The sequence below is a fragment of the Eschscholzia californica genome, unplaced genomic scaffold (assembly GCF_041429995.1).
Source record: "Eschscholzia californica isolate CP2 unplaced genomic scaffold, dmEscCali1.0.p SCAF_6, whole genome shotgun sequence".
NCBI lineage: Eukaryota > Viridiplantae > Streptophyta > Magnoliopsida > Ranunculales > Papaveraceae > Eschscholzia > Eschscholzia californica.
Genome location: NW_028238483.1, coordinates 37,361,671 through 37,377,591, shown reverse-complemented (window position 1 = coordinate 37,377,591; position 15,921 = coordinate 37,361,671). Strand labels below are relative to the sequence as shown.

The window sequence follows — 15,921 nt, the reverse complement described above, 5'->3', positions numbered from 1 at the left end:
TGCAAATCCAGAAACCTTGAATGCTCTCTTAGGTACAGATATACAAGTAATAATCATGGTTCCTAATCAAATTATTTCCAACATTTCTTCAAATCAATCACTTTCTAATGATTGGGTAAGAAAAAATCTCTTCTCTTTTTACCCTAAAACCTTGGTTCGGTACTAGTTGGAAATGAAGTTCTCAACATGAGACCAACAGTAGCCATGGATGGTGCATTAGAATCATCTTTTGGTTTCCTGACGAAACCAGATCGGTTTCGTCTGAAAACTAGGGATTCGGCGAAGGGGTTGAGATACAGAGAGATGAGAAAGAGAGGAGAGAGAGGAGAGAGAAGAGATGGAGAAGTGATAAAGAAGAAGAAGTGTTGTAGGGTGAGTCTCGCCGGAATTTATGATGAAGGTCGCCGGAGTCCATGGTGAAAGTGGGAGAGGAAGAAGAGGGAAGAAGCTGAAAATAGAGTAACTGTTTGGAGAAAACAAAACATTTTTGTTTCCACCCAAAACTTATTGCCCCGAAAACTTCGCTTATTTCCCCAAAACAATGGCCTTTTCTAATGACCTTTTTTTGAATAATTTCTTACAAATTTACCCTCGTATATATACCGAAGTCTAGAATATCTAGACAAGAGATTTATCCCCAATTTCAGGGAAGAAAACGAGAAATCTCAAACGATTCCAACGCCAAACGCCTTTAACCTTTCCATCTTTTTCGATCTGTTCCAGCAAAATCAACCTAAAACCATTACAAATGATTTTTCCAACAAATCAAGTATAAGTGGATGCCAAAAAAATCAGGTTCAAACAATTCCATCCCTTCTCTCTTCTACAAAAGATTTTTGCTATTGTGCCTCTCTTCTTGATTTTAAAATATCCACCATGGATGATAAACAAGAAGAAATGATATTTCGTACTTTGATACTTGATTTACTTTTGTTTTACTAAGAAGTTGTATCAATGAAAATTAGGGCTTAGATATTTTTTGATGATGAACAAGAAAAATTAAGATTTTCCTCTCCACAGTACATTATTCTATCTTCTCAAACTTTTTTTGTAAAAATAAGAAGAAGGTTTTTAAGATTAAAACCCTAGATGGGAGATAAGTTTCAAGCCGGAGATGTAGGAACCCATCATATTTCGTTTTAGAGAGAGAGAGAGATTGATTTGCCAAGTTTTGTTTGGTTGTCTAGAAAATCTAGACTGTGGTTTATACTGAAGGGTAATATGAAAAGAAATGGTAAAAATGAAATCATTTGAACAAAATTAAAAACAGTGAGTCTAGGGAGCCCGCTGGGACTCCCTCCAACCTGTCTTCCCCATTTGAGTTAGAAGACAAACGCTAAACCACTTTCTCTCTCTAGAATTGTGTTTGTCTTTTAACCCAAATAGGGTAGACGGGTTGGAGGGAGTCCCAGTTTGGCGGACTCCCTACACTTATTGTTAATTCAGTAGGGTATACATAGTACTATTTTGTCTTATATACGAGTATTTTTTTTGCATGAGTGATGAAAAGGCAGGTTTTAATACTTTCAGCTTCAGTAAGAGAATGTTGACACGTCAGCATGCTTGTTAAAAAAAAGACCTACTTATTGAGGATCCGATCACCCAGATTCAAATCAATGGCCTTATTCCACATCTAGGTGTCCCGTAATATAAATTATAATGGCCAGCGCTTTGGGGAAAGCTAAATAGTTTCCGAGGTGTGAAGTTTTGGGTGGAAATAAATTGTTTTTGTTTCCTCCAAACATTACCCACTTCTTATGTTTTGATTTCTTCTTCCACCATCTTCCTTCTCACCAACATCAACTCTGACGGCCATTATTTCCGGCGACAACAACTCCGGTCATCTATCTCCCTCTCTCTCTCTCTCTTCATCCCTCTCTTTTATCTTCTCTCTCTTTCTTCTATCTTCTTTCTTTTTCCTCTCTTTTTTTTTCACAGTTCCGGCCAAAGGGAGTCTGTCGAGTTTGTCAATTTCCGAAAAAAATAGCAATTTTCATGTGCATATGTACTAAATGGTGTTGGAAACGTTTATGGATGATTCTCAAAGCAAGGTTAAATTTTGTGTTACACTGAGATATGGATTTCGAATAGTTTTTCTCTTATATTGGAGTGAGGTAAGGAGATATGTTTAGCCTTCAGTTTGTCGGTTTGTAGTTTGATAGGGATTAGATCTAATGGTGAGAGCTAACATAATTCCAACTGAGTTGAAGCTTGCAGTTCTTACCTGCCAAGTGCCAACAAAAACCCTAGTTTACCATACACGCCAAAGCAAAGGTTACAATACAATGTCTTATTTTCTGCAAAATTAGGTTTTGATAAACTAGAGAATCCATCTTATTCTGATTCAACATTAACTCGCTTTTTCATGTCAACCAAATTAAATACTAATTATAACTTTGAATTCTCTCTTGGTTCTTCCACTTAAAGCTTGTGTTTATAGTAGTTGCCGCCTCTTTCATTTCATCTGAGATCCTCACTGAGTTTTCCAAGAGAAAGTTCATAGTTAGAGACAGAGTGTGTGTGAGAAGAGAGACAGGCTGAAAAGAGAGATAGACTGAGAAGAGAGATAGACTGAGAAGAGAGATAGAGAAAGGAGAGAGAGAGAGCCGTCCGCGGCGGCCGGAGAAAGAGGATCGGCCAGAGAAGAGAGAGATAAGAGGATAAGGTGGGTTTGGTTTGAGTTTTTTGGGTTTTCCACCCGTCTTCCCCGAAAACTTTTCTGCTCTCCCCAAAACAGTGGCCATTATAATAAGTGACCTTTTTTCTAAAAAAACACAACCCAGAATTTTAGAGGGCCAGAGTGAACTTCATCAATGTGGCTCACATATATTTCATAAAAAATATGGTATATATAAAATCTATATTTTTTCATTACATTTATCGGTAGAGATTTAAATATAAAAGAAAATTCTTTATGGTGTACATCCTTTTCGGGTGATTCAACTGAACTCTTCGAATATTTGTCTGAACTCAGAAAAACATATAAATAGATTATTAGCAGAACCACTGGTTTAATAGTTCGCCGAGTGGATTGATAGATCTAGCCGAATCAATCAAATTGAGACTACTAAACCAAAATACTACCAACAAAACCGAAATAGGTAATGAAATTCAAGTTAATTTTCAATAAAAGCCCTTCAAATTAGTAGCCCAGAAAAACATATTATAATTGCTCAAGAAATATTTCATTCTATTTCACTTACGACGGCGAAAGAAGGAGCATTTGCGTTAAAGGTTGATATGGCAAAGGCTTACGATAGAATAGAATGGGATTTCTTAAGTGCAGTTTTGAAGAAGTATGGGATTATAGCGAACACATATAAGCTTATTATGAACTGTGTAACTACACCCTCTTTTTCGTTGTTATTGAATGGAAGACCTAAAGGGTTTTTCTTTAGTAAGAGAGGGCTTAGACAAGGATGCCCCTTAAGTCCATACTTATTTATACTTTGTTCTGAAACTCTCACTAGATTAGTGGTTCAGGCAGAAAGATGTGGGCTTTACAATGGGCTTAAGGTAAAAAGGTATGCGTCAAGTATTAGTCATCTCATGTTCAAAGATGACTTATTTTTCTTTGGGAAGGCATCAGATTACAATGTGGAGCAGTTGAAGAGTATTTTAGAAACCTATGCAGGGTGTTCGGGATAACTAATTAACTATCAGAAATCCTCAATACAATTTAGTGCAAATTGCAGTTCCGACAGAAGAGGTAGAATTCTGAAATTATTTGGAGTGAAGGAGATGAAGAAAGACGACATTTATCTGGGGAATTATTTATTGAAACCTAAACACAAAATTGCCTCATATGACTTTATTTTGAAGAAGATTGAAAATAAATTGATGGGATGGAAAAGAAATACTCTTTCACATGCAGGGAGGACGATATTATTAAAAAGTGAGCTTGCATCAATTCCTATTTATTTTCTTTCAACCAATATTGTTCCAAAAGCAGTAGTGGAGAAAATTGAGCAAATTCAGAGAAATTTTTGGTGGGGTCATAGTGGTGAGAAGGCGAAGATGCATTATTTGAGTTGGGATAAAATGCAAGCTAGTCAGAAAGATGGAGGATTGGGTATTAGAGATATGGGAGTTGTTAACTGCTCGTTAGTCGGAAAATTAACTTGGAGATTCCTTACGGAACCTAAAGCGTTGTGGGTTAAATTATTGAAGGCCAAATATCTCAAGAACGAAAATTTTTGGGACCATTTAGCAAAACCGGGTAACACATTTATTTGGAGAGGGATACTCGAGATGAGGAAGTTCGTGAAAGAAGGGGCGTGTTATTCTATTGGAGATGGAAATAGTACTCGTATATGGGTAGACCCATGGATACCTAATATAAGAGGTTTTAGACCAAGTAAGAAAAAGATTGATATGGAGGTTCCAGATGTGTTCTTGGTAAAAGACCTTATAGATATACATGGACAGTGGAAGAAGAGGGTTATAGATGATTTATTTGATGAAGTGTCGGCAAGAGCAATTGTTGAAATACCGTTATCCAGGAGTAATAATACCGATAGGTTGATTTGGGTACATACTTTGAAAGGAGAGTTTACTACAAAATCATTATATACCTCACTTATAAAAGAGAAACCATCTTCTTCACGAAGGGTGGAACTCTTTAATGGATTAAGTTGGAATGTGGTATGGAAGAAATTCAGATTAGCTCCAAGAGTTAAACTTTTCTTATGGAGGGTGTTAAATGAAGCTCTCCCTACTAAGACAAGAGCACTTAGATATAATACAAAAGTTTCAAAACTTTGTAGTGTGTGCAAGGAGGAAGTAGAAGATAGTGACCATTTGTTCCGAATGTGCAAGAAGGCAAGAGAAACTTGGTTGTGTTACCCTTTAAACCTAAGAGTTGAAGGTGAAGAGAATTTCAAACAATTATTATGTCGTTGGCTAGGAAGTAATGAGGAAGAAGGGGTAATTGAACTTCGGATTTATGTTATGTGGTTTCTGTGGAAAGCTAGAAATAATTGTGTTTTCGAAGGTATACTACCCGACGGGTATAAAATTATTAAAGAAGCTCAAGACATGCAAACTGAATTTCTCGAATAGAAATACCAATATGGAACATCATATGAATCGTCTGGTGGTGAAAGAAGTGGATTGTTGGAAGCCGCCTCCAAGGGGTTTATTAAAAATCAATTTCGATGGGGCGTATTGCAATAATATAGCGGGAGCAGCTGCAGTGTGTAGAAATGAAGAGGGGAACTTTGTAATGGCGTTATCGAGTAGAACAAACGCATCGTCGGCAATGGAGGCCGAAGCTATTGCAGCTCGATTGGCAGTTCACCTAGCGCTTAAGTTACCGGAATATGGTTATCTATTAGAGGGGGATGCAATGACTATTATAAAGGCTTGTTCGAAGGAGAAGGACAACATCCCGTGGAGAATCAGACCACTTATCATGGAGATTACAGAGGAAGCTTCGAGGCTACAAAATAATGACTTCTTTTTTTGTAATCGTGAAGCTAATAATGTAGCTCAAACTCTTGCTAAACGTGCTTACAATAGCGATCTAAATCAGACTACGAAAATCTATCAGATTCCGAATTATCTTGTAAGTCAGTTGGAAACAAATTTATCCAACATGAATTCAGGCTCTAATAGTTAATAAATTGAGGTATTAACCTCCTTTCACCAAAAAAAAAAAATATCATTACCAAAACTCCCATTCTTGTCGATATGGGGTATTTGCCAATAAGTTTGGTGTCTCTTTGTGATCCTATCCTTGTTCCCAACCCCGACAAAACCCAAACAGAGATTGCTATTAGTTTAAAGTTACTGCTTTTTTTTTCGGTACGAAAGAAGTAGGAGAAAGAAAATGAACAAGAAATGGTTGAACAACTTCTCTTTTCAACTCTCAATGTTCTCAAAAAAATATAACAAACTTTTCAATCTCAAAAGAAACAAAGTATCAAGGACTCCTTAATTCCCTTAAGAATTGGGATTTATAATATGAAACTTATAATATCATACCACTACAAGATTCAATACTAGAACAAAACAGAACAAATGTATCAACTTAAAGTCAAACAATAGTAAAAAAAACAAAAGACTTAAAGTCAAACGCTTGACTTTTGGAACGTACCATATTATTCCAGCTCTAAACAAATTAAAATCGTGTTTCTACAATGCCAATGATGGTATTCAACAAAAAAAAAAACAATGCCAAGGGTGGTAATCAAAGATGTCACTCTGGGTGAAATTCCAATCATTCTGGTCTTCTGCTATAAGTCCCACCCATTCACTATAATAGCCAGATTAAGCTTCAAATGAGTCAAAGTAATAAACATGTAGATGGTGGTTGCTTACTTGCTTTAGTAGCTTTTGAGGATGGGCAATCCTTTCCATAAAACTAGTTAAAATAGTTTTAGCACGTTGGTGGACATTGCAACCGTGATAGGTTACCTTCCCACCTCACTCCCTTGTATACCGTATTAGAATAACACAAAGGGGTATTTTTTCATTTTCACTCCTGCAAGTGTGAACTTTTAAAAATACCCCTACTTTTATCTACCACATAGACACGATCATGTATAAAGGAGTAAAGTAGGAGGTAACTTTGTCATTTTTCTAAACATTGTGACCCAAAGGGTTTTGACGTACTTTCTCTTGATCGTTTCTTCGTCGACTTTACAGTAGTAGAAATGTTGTTTGGGGCGAAATATCGAGCGAATATGTAGCGACCTAATTACACAGGGTCGTGTTTGGCCTAGTGCGGGTTGGACGCTAGCACTGGCCCCCCAACCAGTTAGGTCCCCAAAAATGTTTAGATTACCTTATTCGTACCGAGTAATTTCTTTTGTTCCTGGTCGGGAGAGATATTATCCTTTAACTAATGGGTCTATTTCGCTCTCTCACTTTCCAAAGTTGTAGGTGGAATGGGAAATTCTCTCCCAATTACGTGTAGCTACTTTAAATATCTTTAGTTTTGACAAATCACAACCAATCAAGCTCCTTCCTTTTTGATTCTTCTCTACTTTCCCTAAACTTAATTTGTTTCTAAAATATAGATGTGCTTATGACGCAGCGGAAAACTCCGAAAAGAATTAGAACTCCGTCTAAAACTTTAAAACCCAGAAAAGAGCCTTAGAACTCCGTCTAAAGATTATAAAACCGAAACTAAGAAGATATACTACTAAATACTGAATTTTATTGATAAACTTGAATTTTATTGTTGAACTGAATGAATAAAACAACTATTGAATCCCCTTTATATAGACATTAGAGTTTTCCTAAACCTAAACAGACTCTAATTAACAATTTCTAATAAATAAAATACTAGTTTCCTAAACCTAATCATATTCTAATAACAAGTTCTAAATAAATAAAATACTAGAATCTGAAACCTAGAAAGTTTCCTAAAAATATAAAACTACTAAAATTAACAATTCTCTACTAAAAAAAAGGAAACTACTAAAATAACCTATTTGATGATATATAAGATTTTCAGAAAATCTTCTGAAAATCTCCCTGCATCAGTCTCCTCCACTTCAAAGAAACTCGCCTCGAGTTTACTGATTGACTTGAATGTTATCTTGATTGATACTCCCTTGATATATCCTTCTCGTGAACTATGCATAGGAATTACCAAACTTTCAGATTTGACTGACGATTTTATTATGCCATAGAATATTTTCTGTCCATATTTGTAATGTGACCCAAACTCACTTTTCACCCCAAAAATAAACTTGTACAGATCATGAGTATAGTGATTGAAAATTATGAACTTCGATGAAGACTTTCGAATAAAATTACTTGTCAATCCATGTGAAACAATTTGAGATTCGCAAAATTCTGAGAATGGAACTTCATATGAAGGAATTTTAATTGGACTAAAGTCTAACTTGCGAAGTTCTTCTTTTGAATCAACTTCCCTTGGTTCCGCTTCTTGAACGACGTCTTTTGTCTCAATTTCCTGAACAACATCCATTGTCTCAATTTCCTGAACAACTTCTTTTGACTCAATTGGTTGAACCACTTCCTTTAACTCAATTTCCTGAATAATTTCTTCAGAAACAAATTCCTTACCGTGTAAATTGATATCAGGAGACTTATTTGTGAACACAATAATGTTAGATTTTGATTCGTGAGTAATATTACTTGAATTTTCTATGCTCACAATTTGTGGTGGTTCAACATTCTCTAAGGGAGCTGTTTTTACCTTTTTTATGTTTAAGCGAGGTTGTTCTTCCCTTCGAAATCCAAAGTTCCTATATTCCCGCTCCTGAGCTTCAAGTTTTAGGGCTAAGTTGTACGCAGCTTGAATAGTCCATACTGTAACTATCCCCACCCTTTCTCGCAGACTAAATTTTAATCCGCTTAGAAACCGATTTGCTACAACATCTTCATATTCTGCAATGTTTTCCATATTGTTTCTTTGCGCCAGTTTTGAAAACTCTTTGTAGTAATCACCCACCGAACGCAACCCTTGTCTACAGTTCTTGTAAGTCATAAACAAGTGTTGTTGATAATCAGGAGGTAAAAACCTATCTCTCAGGTTCTCTTTCATAGACGGCCAATTCTGGATGGGTGGCCTTCCTTGTCTCATTCTTTGATGTTGTAATTGATCCCACCAATCTGCGGCACCCCCTTTAAATCTACAAGCAATAATTTTAACCATCTTCTCATTGAGAATATTAGTTGACATATTTACTTGTCGTTCAACCTTCTCTAGCCAATCCAGGAACTCTTCAATAGTTAAATATCCATCGAAAATTGGTATCTCTTCGTTGATCTTATACTCATTGTACTCTCTACGTGGGTGCACTTGAACTAAAAAACTGTTACCATGATAATAATTCTCCATATTGACTGATTGATAACAAAATAGAGAATACTAATAATAATCTGATTCTTTTTTTTTTTTTTTTAAACTAACTTTAGATGCATCTTTGGCAAATCCATCGATGTGTTCTAAAGTGATCTTCGCGTAGATGATATCGAACCAAGCAAACCCTCGCTCTTGATGCCAACTGACGCAGCGGAAAACTCCGAAAAGAATTAGAACTCCGTCTAAAACTTTAAAACCCAGAAAAGAGCCTTAGAACTCCGTCTAAAGATTATAGAACCGAAACTAAGAAGATATACTACTAAATACTGAATTTTATTGATAAACTTGAATTTTATTGTTGAACTGAATGAATAAAACAACTATTGAATCCCCTTTATATAGACATTAGAGTTTTCCTAAACCTAAACAGACTCTAATTAACAATTTCTAATAAATAAAATACTAGTTTCCTAAACCTAATCATATTCTAATAACAAGTTCTAAATAAATAAAATACTAGAATCTGAAACCTAGAAAGTTTCCTAAAAATATAAAACTACTAAAATTAACAATTCTCTACTAAAAAAAAGGAAACTACTAAAATAACCTATTTGATGATATATAAGATTTTCAGAAAATCTTCTGAAAATCTCCCTGCATCAGCTTAGCTAATAAGCTTAACTCTCTAAATTATTTCTTTTTAAATTAAAAAAGTTAAATTATATACTATACAAAAATAATTTCTCTTCCATTTTCAGATTGAATGGTCTTTCAAGTCAATATTGTCATTTCAAATTGTGTTAAAAACACATTGTTATTTGATATATATATAATTTACTTTCGTTTTGATAATCAAATTATTTTGAATTTGTTTGTTATTTTAATTTTAAAATACAATTTTTTATGTTTGATTGTACCAGGGGCCGAACAAAAATTTGTCACCCGGCCCCTGAATCTTCAGCCACGACCCTGCAGTTACGTTTCTGTAAACTGTGACGCTTTTTCATTTTTCCATTGACTCCCACTCTGTTTTCTCTTCGATTTTTTCCTCTAAATCTTCACCATACTATTTTAATTTTAAAATACAATTTTTTATGTTTGATTGTACCAGGGGCCGAACAAAAATTTGTCACCCGGCCCCTGAATCTTCAGCCACGACCCTGCAGTTACGTTTCTGTAAACTGTGACGCTTTTTCATTTTTCCATTGACTCCCACTCTGTTTTCTCTTCGATTTTTTCCTCTAAATCTTCACTAAAACATCCTTTCGGAGGGTTTACCGTCTCTACTGCGTTTATTGGAAGAAAGAAACCTAAACAGCTTAAATGACCTTCATTTCTCCTTAAAATCAGAACTAAAAACCACAATTTCATATTGTTGATTTTTCTTTTTATTTGGGTTCAAGGCCGGCCTTGGGCCTAGGTAAACACTACTAATAGATAACTGATGTCATTTTTCTAATGAAAGATTTTTCTGGATGAAATTTCCAATTTAAAGATAACTTAGGTAATTTATGTAATTGAAAGAAGAAAAAAATAACTCTACTCAGCCCGCCATTTAAAACCCCCACAACGGCCCAGTACTAGGAGTAGAACGCCTGTGCAATTCTTGACGAAGACCTAGTGCAAGGAGAAGGCAAAAGCAGAGAAACAAAATACAACCTGAACTACCCATACATATAATCGAGTCTCTAATATACCGAGGGTAATAATCAAAGATGTCATTGCGCATGAAATTCCAATCATCCTTGTCTTCTGCTATGAAATCCCATCCGTTCATTATAAACGCCCGATGAAGCTTCAAATAAGTCAAAGTAATAAACATATAGATGGTGGTTGCTTTGATTGCTTTAGAGGATGGGTAATCCTTTCTGTAAGCTTTATAACTAGTTAAAATAGTATTAGCACGACACCTAAAATGGTGAGAAACAAATTCTTCGAAATGATTTGGTGGAGTAGCTAAAACACTCAACATTGTTTTGCAACTTAAATGAAATACCTCTCTGTTATAATCTAAAGATAATTTGTGCTTCTTCTTCTCGTCGTCGTCGTCCCCAGTAGTTTTAATAGTAATACTGGGTCTGGGGCTGTTGTTAAAATAAGGTTTATCGTTTAGAACGAAAGCTTGAATAAAGAGAAGAACTTGGAGTAGGTTGGATTGGGAGGGGTTCCAATATTTTTCATTATTTTGAGCTCCTTGATCAGAAATGTTCAAAAGGCTAATACAAACCTCTCCCCCATTATTAGTGTGTAGATTTGGATTCAAGTTAAAACCAAAAGAGTGGTAGTAAAACATTGGTGGAAGATTAGGGTAATCGGGTGGGAAATAGATGTCAAAAAAGAAAAGACCGTCTTGGTAAGGGGTACCTGATGGACCGATAATGACTGCTCTAAGGAGACCGATTCTAGCTTCATAAGCTTTGACATAGATATTTGAATCGGGTGGGAGACTTTTTTCTAGAATCTTTTTTTCTTCCATTATTCTTGTTTTAGTTGGATTGGTATAGTATTTTGTATCTTTAGCATAGTAGTCATAGTAATAATGATCCTTAATTGATATCTCGTAACCTTCATCATCAACTTGTGCTTTAATTATATCGAAATTCTTGAACTTAGGAGGAGGAGGATTCTCTTCTTGTGGTTGTGTTAATGCTAATCCACCATCAATTACTATATCAATCTTTTTGATCACTTCTTGATCTTTTGTACTACTAGTAACTTTGTTTTTCATCCTCACTTTCCTTTTTATCTTCAATATTTCATCTCTTATGCTTTTTATTTCATTGCGCAACCTTTCTCTTTCTACCCTCAAAGAAGAATCCTCCATTCTCACGCTTGCTTTACTGCTTTTTATTGGTCCATCAGGTACTCCTTACCAAGACGGTCTTTTCTTTTTTGACATCTATTTCCCACCCGATTACCCTTATCAACCACCATTGTTTTACTACCATTCGGTTCGTTTTTGGTTGAATCCCCATTTTTCCCCTACTGGGGGAGGGATTTGTTCCAGTCTTTTGAACACCTCCGCCGAAGGACAAGAAACTGAACGGTGGAATCCCTCGGAGTCAACTATTCTCCAAGTTTTTGTGTCTATTCAAACCTTAATTCTCAACAACAATCCTTATGGCGGGCCGAACGAAAAATCTTCGGATTATAACAGAGAAGTATTCCCTTTGACTTGCCAAACAATGTTGAGAGTTTTAGCTAGCCCACCAAACCACTTCCAAGATTTTGTAACTTATCACTTCCGGTTTCGTGCTAAATCTATTTTAGATAGGTATAAAACTTACAAGAAAGACTGGCCATCCTCAAACGTAAGAACTACCACGGTATATCAATCTATTGGTATTATATATCTAAGGCTTCATATGGCGTTTATAAAGAATGGATGGAACTTTTTAAGAGAAGACAAGAAGGATTCAAATTTCTGACATCTTAGATACTTTCCCTAGGGCATTTAGAGAGATTAGAGTATGGGAGATTTTAAAGGTAATGTCTGAAATTGTTATAGGCAATCTCCCTTAAGGCAATCTCTTGTTTGGTTAAAGACAATATGTGCTTAAGAGGCAATGCCTATATCTTGACGTTAAGTAGCAAACCGACAACGTCCGACCTAACTTCTTTTCTTCTATATCCTCTATCTCTTATTCTGTTTCCGTCAAAGGGGAGGAGCCCTTCGCCAGAAACGTCAGACGAACCAAACCTTCAAGGTTTAAACCAGAAACAAATCGACTAGGTGAGATTCGAATTGAAGGGAAAATCCATTTGCGCTGCAACAAAATCCAAACTCCAATCAGAAAGTTCGTTTGTGCAAAAACAAATGCCGCCAATACAAAAATCAACAGAGAATTGTAAGATGAGGTGAAATTCAAAGGATTTGAGAAGAAGTGAGAGAGTAACAATCCTTTTCTTTATCTTAAAAATACTTGTAATGCTTGAAGCTAATTTAACAGCCATAGTACAACCAGTGGTTTTTACAGTAGCTAGTCTTTACCCATTTTCATTGATTGATCGATTTCATTACTAACTCTCTTAAAGGTACGATCTTGAATGTTGAAGAAGAACTGGTTTTGAACCAGAGCATAGAGAAGAGAAGAAAAGAGAGATTTTTCTAGCTGGCGATCTTTGCGGGAGATGATAGAATTGGCATTGCCTCTAACAATCTGTGGTCAACTTGTTTTGACCAAGTATTTGGAGCAAAATACATTGTCTTTAACAAAAATACACATTGCCTTTAAAATTTCCCTTAGAGTATTTGCGTATATTATTGTTGTCTGTGCTATTTGTTTACTGGTTCTTTTCCCCCTACCGCTAATTTTACACGTTCTTGGTGTAAGTGGTTTCTGTTAATTTTCTTTTTGTTGAAATTTCTCTTTGACCTTTACCAACTATTGATGATTTGAATTTAATTATTTTGTTTTATCTTTTTTCTTCTCTCATTGTGTTTACACAACCTTTTACCATCATTAAGAAAAAGATGCGTGTTATGGCGAGATGCTTCCACATCACTTGGTCCTACTGTCGCAGAGAGCATAACACGGACGCACACAATTTGGCCACGTCAGCATTACAAGAGTAATAGAGTTTGCCTTTAGTCCCTGTTGTTAACATTATTACTAGGTAATCCCTGAAGGACATCAGGTTTTCTTTTCGTCTTTCTTGTACTACACTTGTATTATTTCGGTTTTATATATTTGCTTTCCCTCAAAAAAAAAAAAAAAAAGATGCTGGTGGTGAAATAAAGATTAGGAGACAAAAATATAAAAATTAATTTTGATATTTGAAAATTAAGTTTTAGTCTATTTTAACTCCCAAAGAGTTTATGTTCATAAAGACAAACAAAATACTAGACCATATTTTGTGTTTTATGATTATAAATTTGGTTTAATTTTTCGTTAAAACAAAATGAGAAGAAGGATTATTAATGTGCAATTCGTTAAAACAATATGATGGTTCATTTAAAGTGAAAGCTATACAAATGTTACTCCTATATCAGCTGTTGTTTCCACTGTTGGATGGACTATATTTCCAATAGCAAAAATTTCTCTTTGACGCTTAGTAATGCCCTCAATTTACCCTATAATACCTATGCGGAGTGTGTGTGTTTGTATGTATCATGTATGGATACTCATATATATACATTTGCCAAGATCCAAGCAAATTTCAAAATGGTGATCTACTTCTTCTTCTTTTTTTTTGTTGAAAGAAATGGTGATCTACTTACAGTAAATTTAAAAACAAATTAGCGGAAGAATTTTTTCTTTTGTTGAACTACCATCAGTTCAAAGGTTGAAATTTCAGATGTATAAATTTTTCAAATTAATTTATAACTAGAATAATTCGTTACCCAATTTAAAGTAATACCCTACAAAAACTTAATCAAAGTTACAAAGCTCCACTAAGCATAGATAAATACTACTAATAGATAACTGATGAAAGATTTTTCTAATGAAAGATTTTTCTGGATGAAATTTCCAATTTAAAGATAACTTAGGTAATTTATGTAATTGAAAGAAGAAAAAATAACTCTACTCAGCCCGCCATTTAAAACCCCCACAACGGCCCAGTACTAGGAGTAGAACGCCTGTGCAATTCTTGACGAAGACCTAGTGCAAGGAGAAGGCAAAAGCAGAGAAACAAAATACAACCTGAACTACCCATACATATAATCGAGTTTCTAATATACCGAGGGTAATAATCAAAGATGTCATTGCGCATGAAATTCCAATCATCCTTGTCTTCTGCTATGAAATCCCATCCGTTCATTATAAACGCCCGATGAAGCTTCAAATAAGTCAAAGTAATAAACATATAGATGGTGGTTGCTTTGATTGCTTTAGAGGATGGGTAATCCTTTCTGTAAGCTTTATAACTAGTTAAAATAGTATTAGCACGACACCTAAAATGGTGAGAAACAAATTCTTCGAAATGATTTGGTGGAGTAGCTAAAACACTCAACATTGTTTTGCAACTTAAATGAAATACCTCTCTGTTATAATCTAAAGATAATTTGTGCTTCTTCTTCTCGTCGTCGTCGTCCCCAGTAGTTTTAATAGTAATACTGGGTCTGGGGCTGTTGTTAAAATAAGGTTTATCGTTTAGAATGAAAGCTTGAATAAAGAGAAGAACTTGGAGTAGGTTGGATTGGGAGGGGTTCCAATATTTTTCATTATTTTGAGCTCCTTGATCAGAAATGTTCAAAAGGCTAATACAAACCTCTCCCCCATTATTAGTGTGTAGATTTGGATTCAAGTTAAAACCAAAAGAGTGGTAGTAAAACATTGGTGGAAGATTAGGGTAATCGGGTGGGAAATAGATGTCAAAAAAGAAAAGACCGTCTTGGTAAGGGGTACCTGATGGACCGATAATGACTGCTCTAAGGAGACCGATTCTAGCTTCATAAGCTTTGACATAGATATTTGAATCGGGTGGGAGACTTTTTTCTAGAATCTTTTTTTCTTCCATTATTCTTGTTTTAGTTGGATTGGTATAGTATTTTGTATCTTTAGCATAGTAGTCATAGTAATAATGATCCTTAATTGATATCTCGTAACCTTCATCATCAACTTGTGCTTTAATTATATCGAAATTCTTGAACTTAGGAGGAGGAGGATTCTCTTCTTGTGGTTGTGTTAATGCTAATCCACCATCAATTACTATATCAATCTTTTTGATCACTTCTTGATCTTTTGTACTACTAGTAACTTTGTTTTTCATCCTCACTTTCCTTTTTATCTTCAATATTTCATCTCTTATGCTTTTTATTTCATTGCGCAACCTTTCTCTTTCTACCCTCAAAGAAGAATCCTCCATTCTCACGCTTGCTTTACTGCTTTCTTCTTCTATCTACTCCCCACCCACCCATCCACCACAATATATATATATATATATTTGTGATAAGGTAGAGATTCTAATTTATAGGGACTTCTATTCACGTTCTTTGTGTTGATATAGGATTAGGTTCAATTAACTTGAAACCCACGGAAGGGTTTGGGTTTTTAGTGTTTTACTAAAACCATCCATATAAAAACTTGCAACTATTTTTTAAGGAGTTTCTAAAATAAAAACAAGGGCACCCCTATTTATATTAGTTTAAATTACAAAACTGCCATCAGTTTAGGGTTTGGTGATAGAGCTTCCGT

The 15,921-nt window shown here is 35.1% G+C and overlaps 1 protein-coding gene across 1 annotated transcript; it reads left to right on the top strand.

The window, feature by feature from the left end:
* The first annotated feature begins 5,071 nt into the window (after nt 1-5,071).
* LOC147534408 (uncharacterized) lies at nt 5,072-5,620 on the top strand. The gene has a single exon (XM_086650121.1). The coding sequence runs from the start codon at nt 5,072-5,074 to the stop codon at nt 5,618-5,620; it is 549 nt and encodes a 182-aa protein (XP_086506247.1).
* Nucleotides 5,621-15,921: the final 10,301 nt, after the last annotated feature.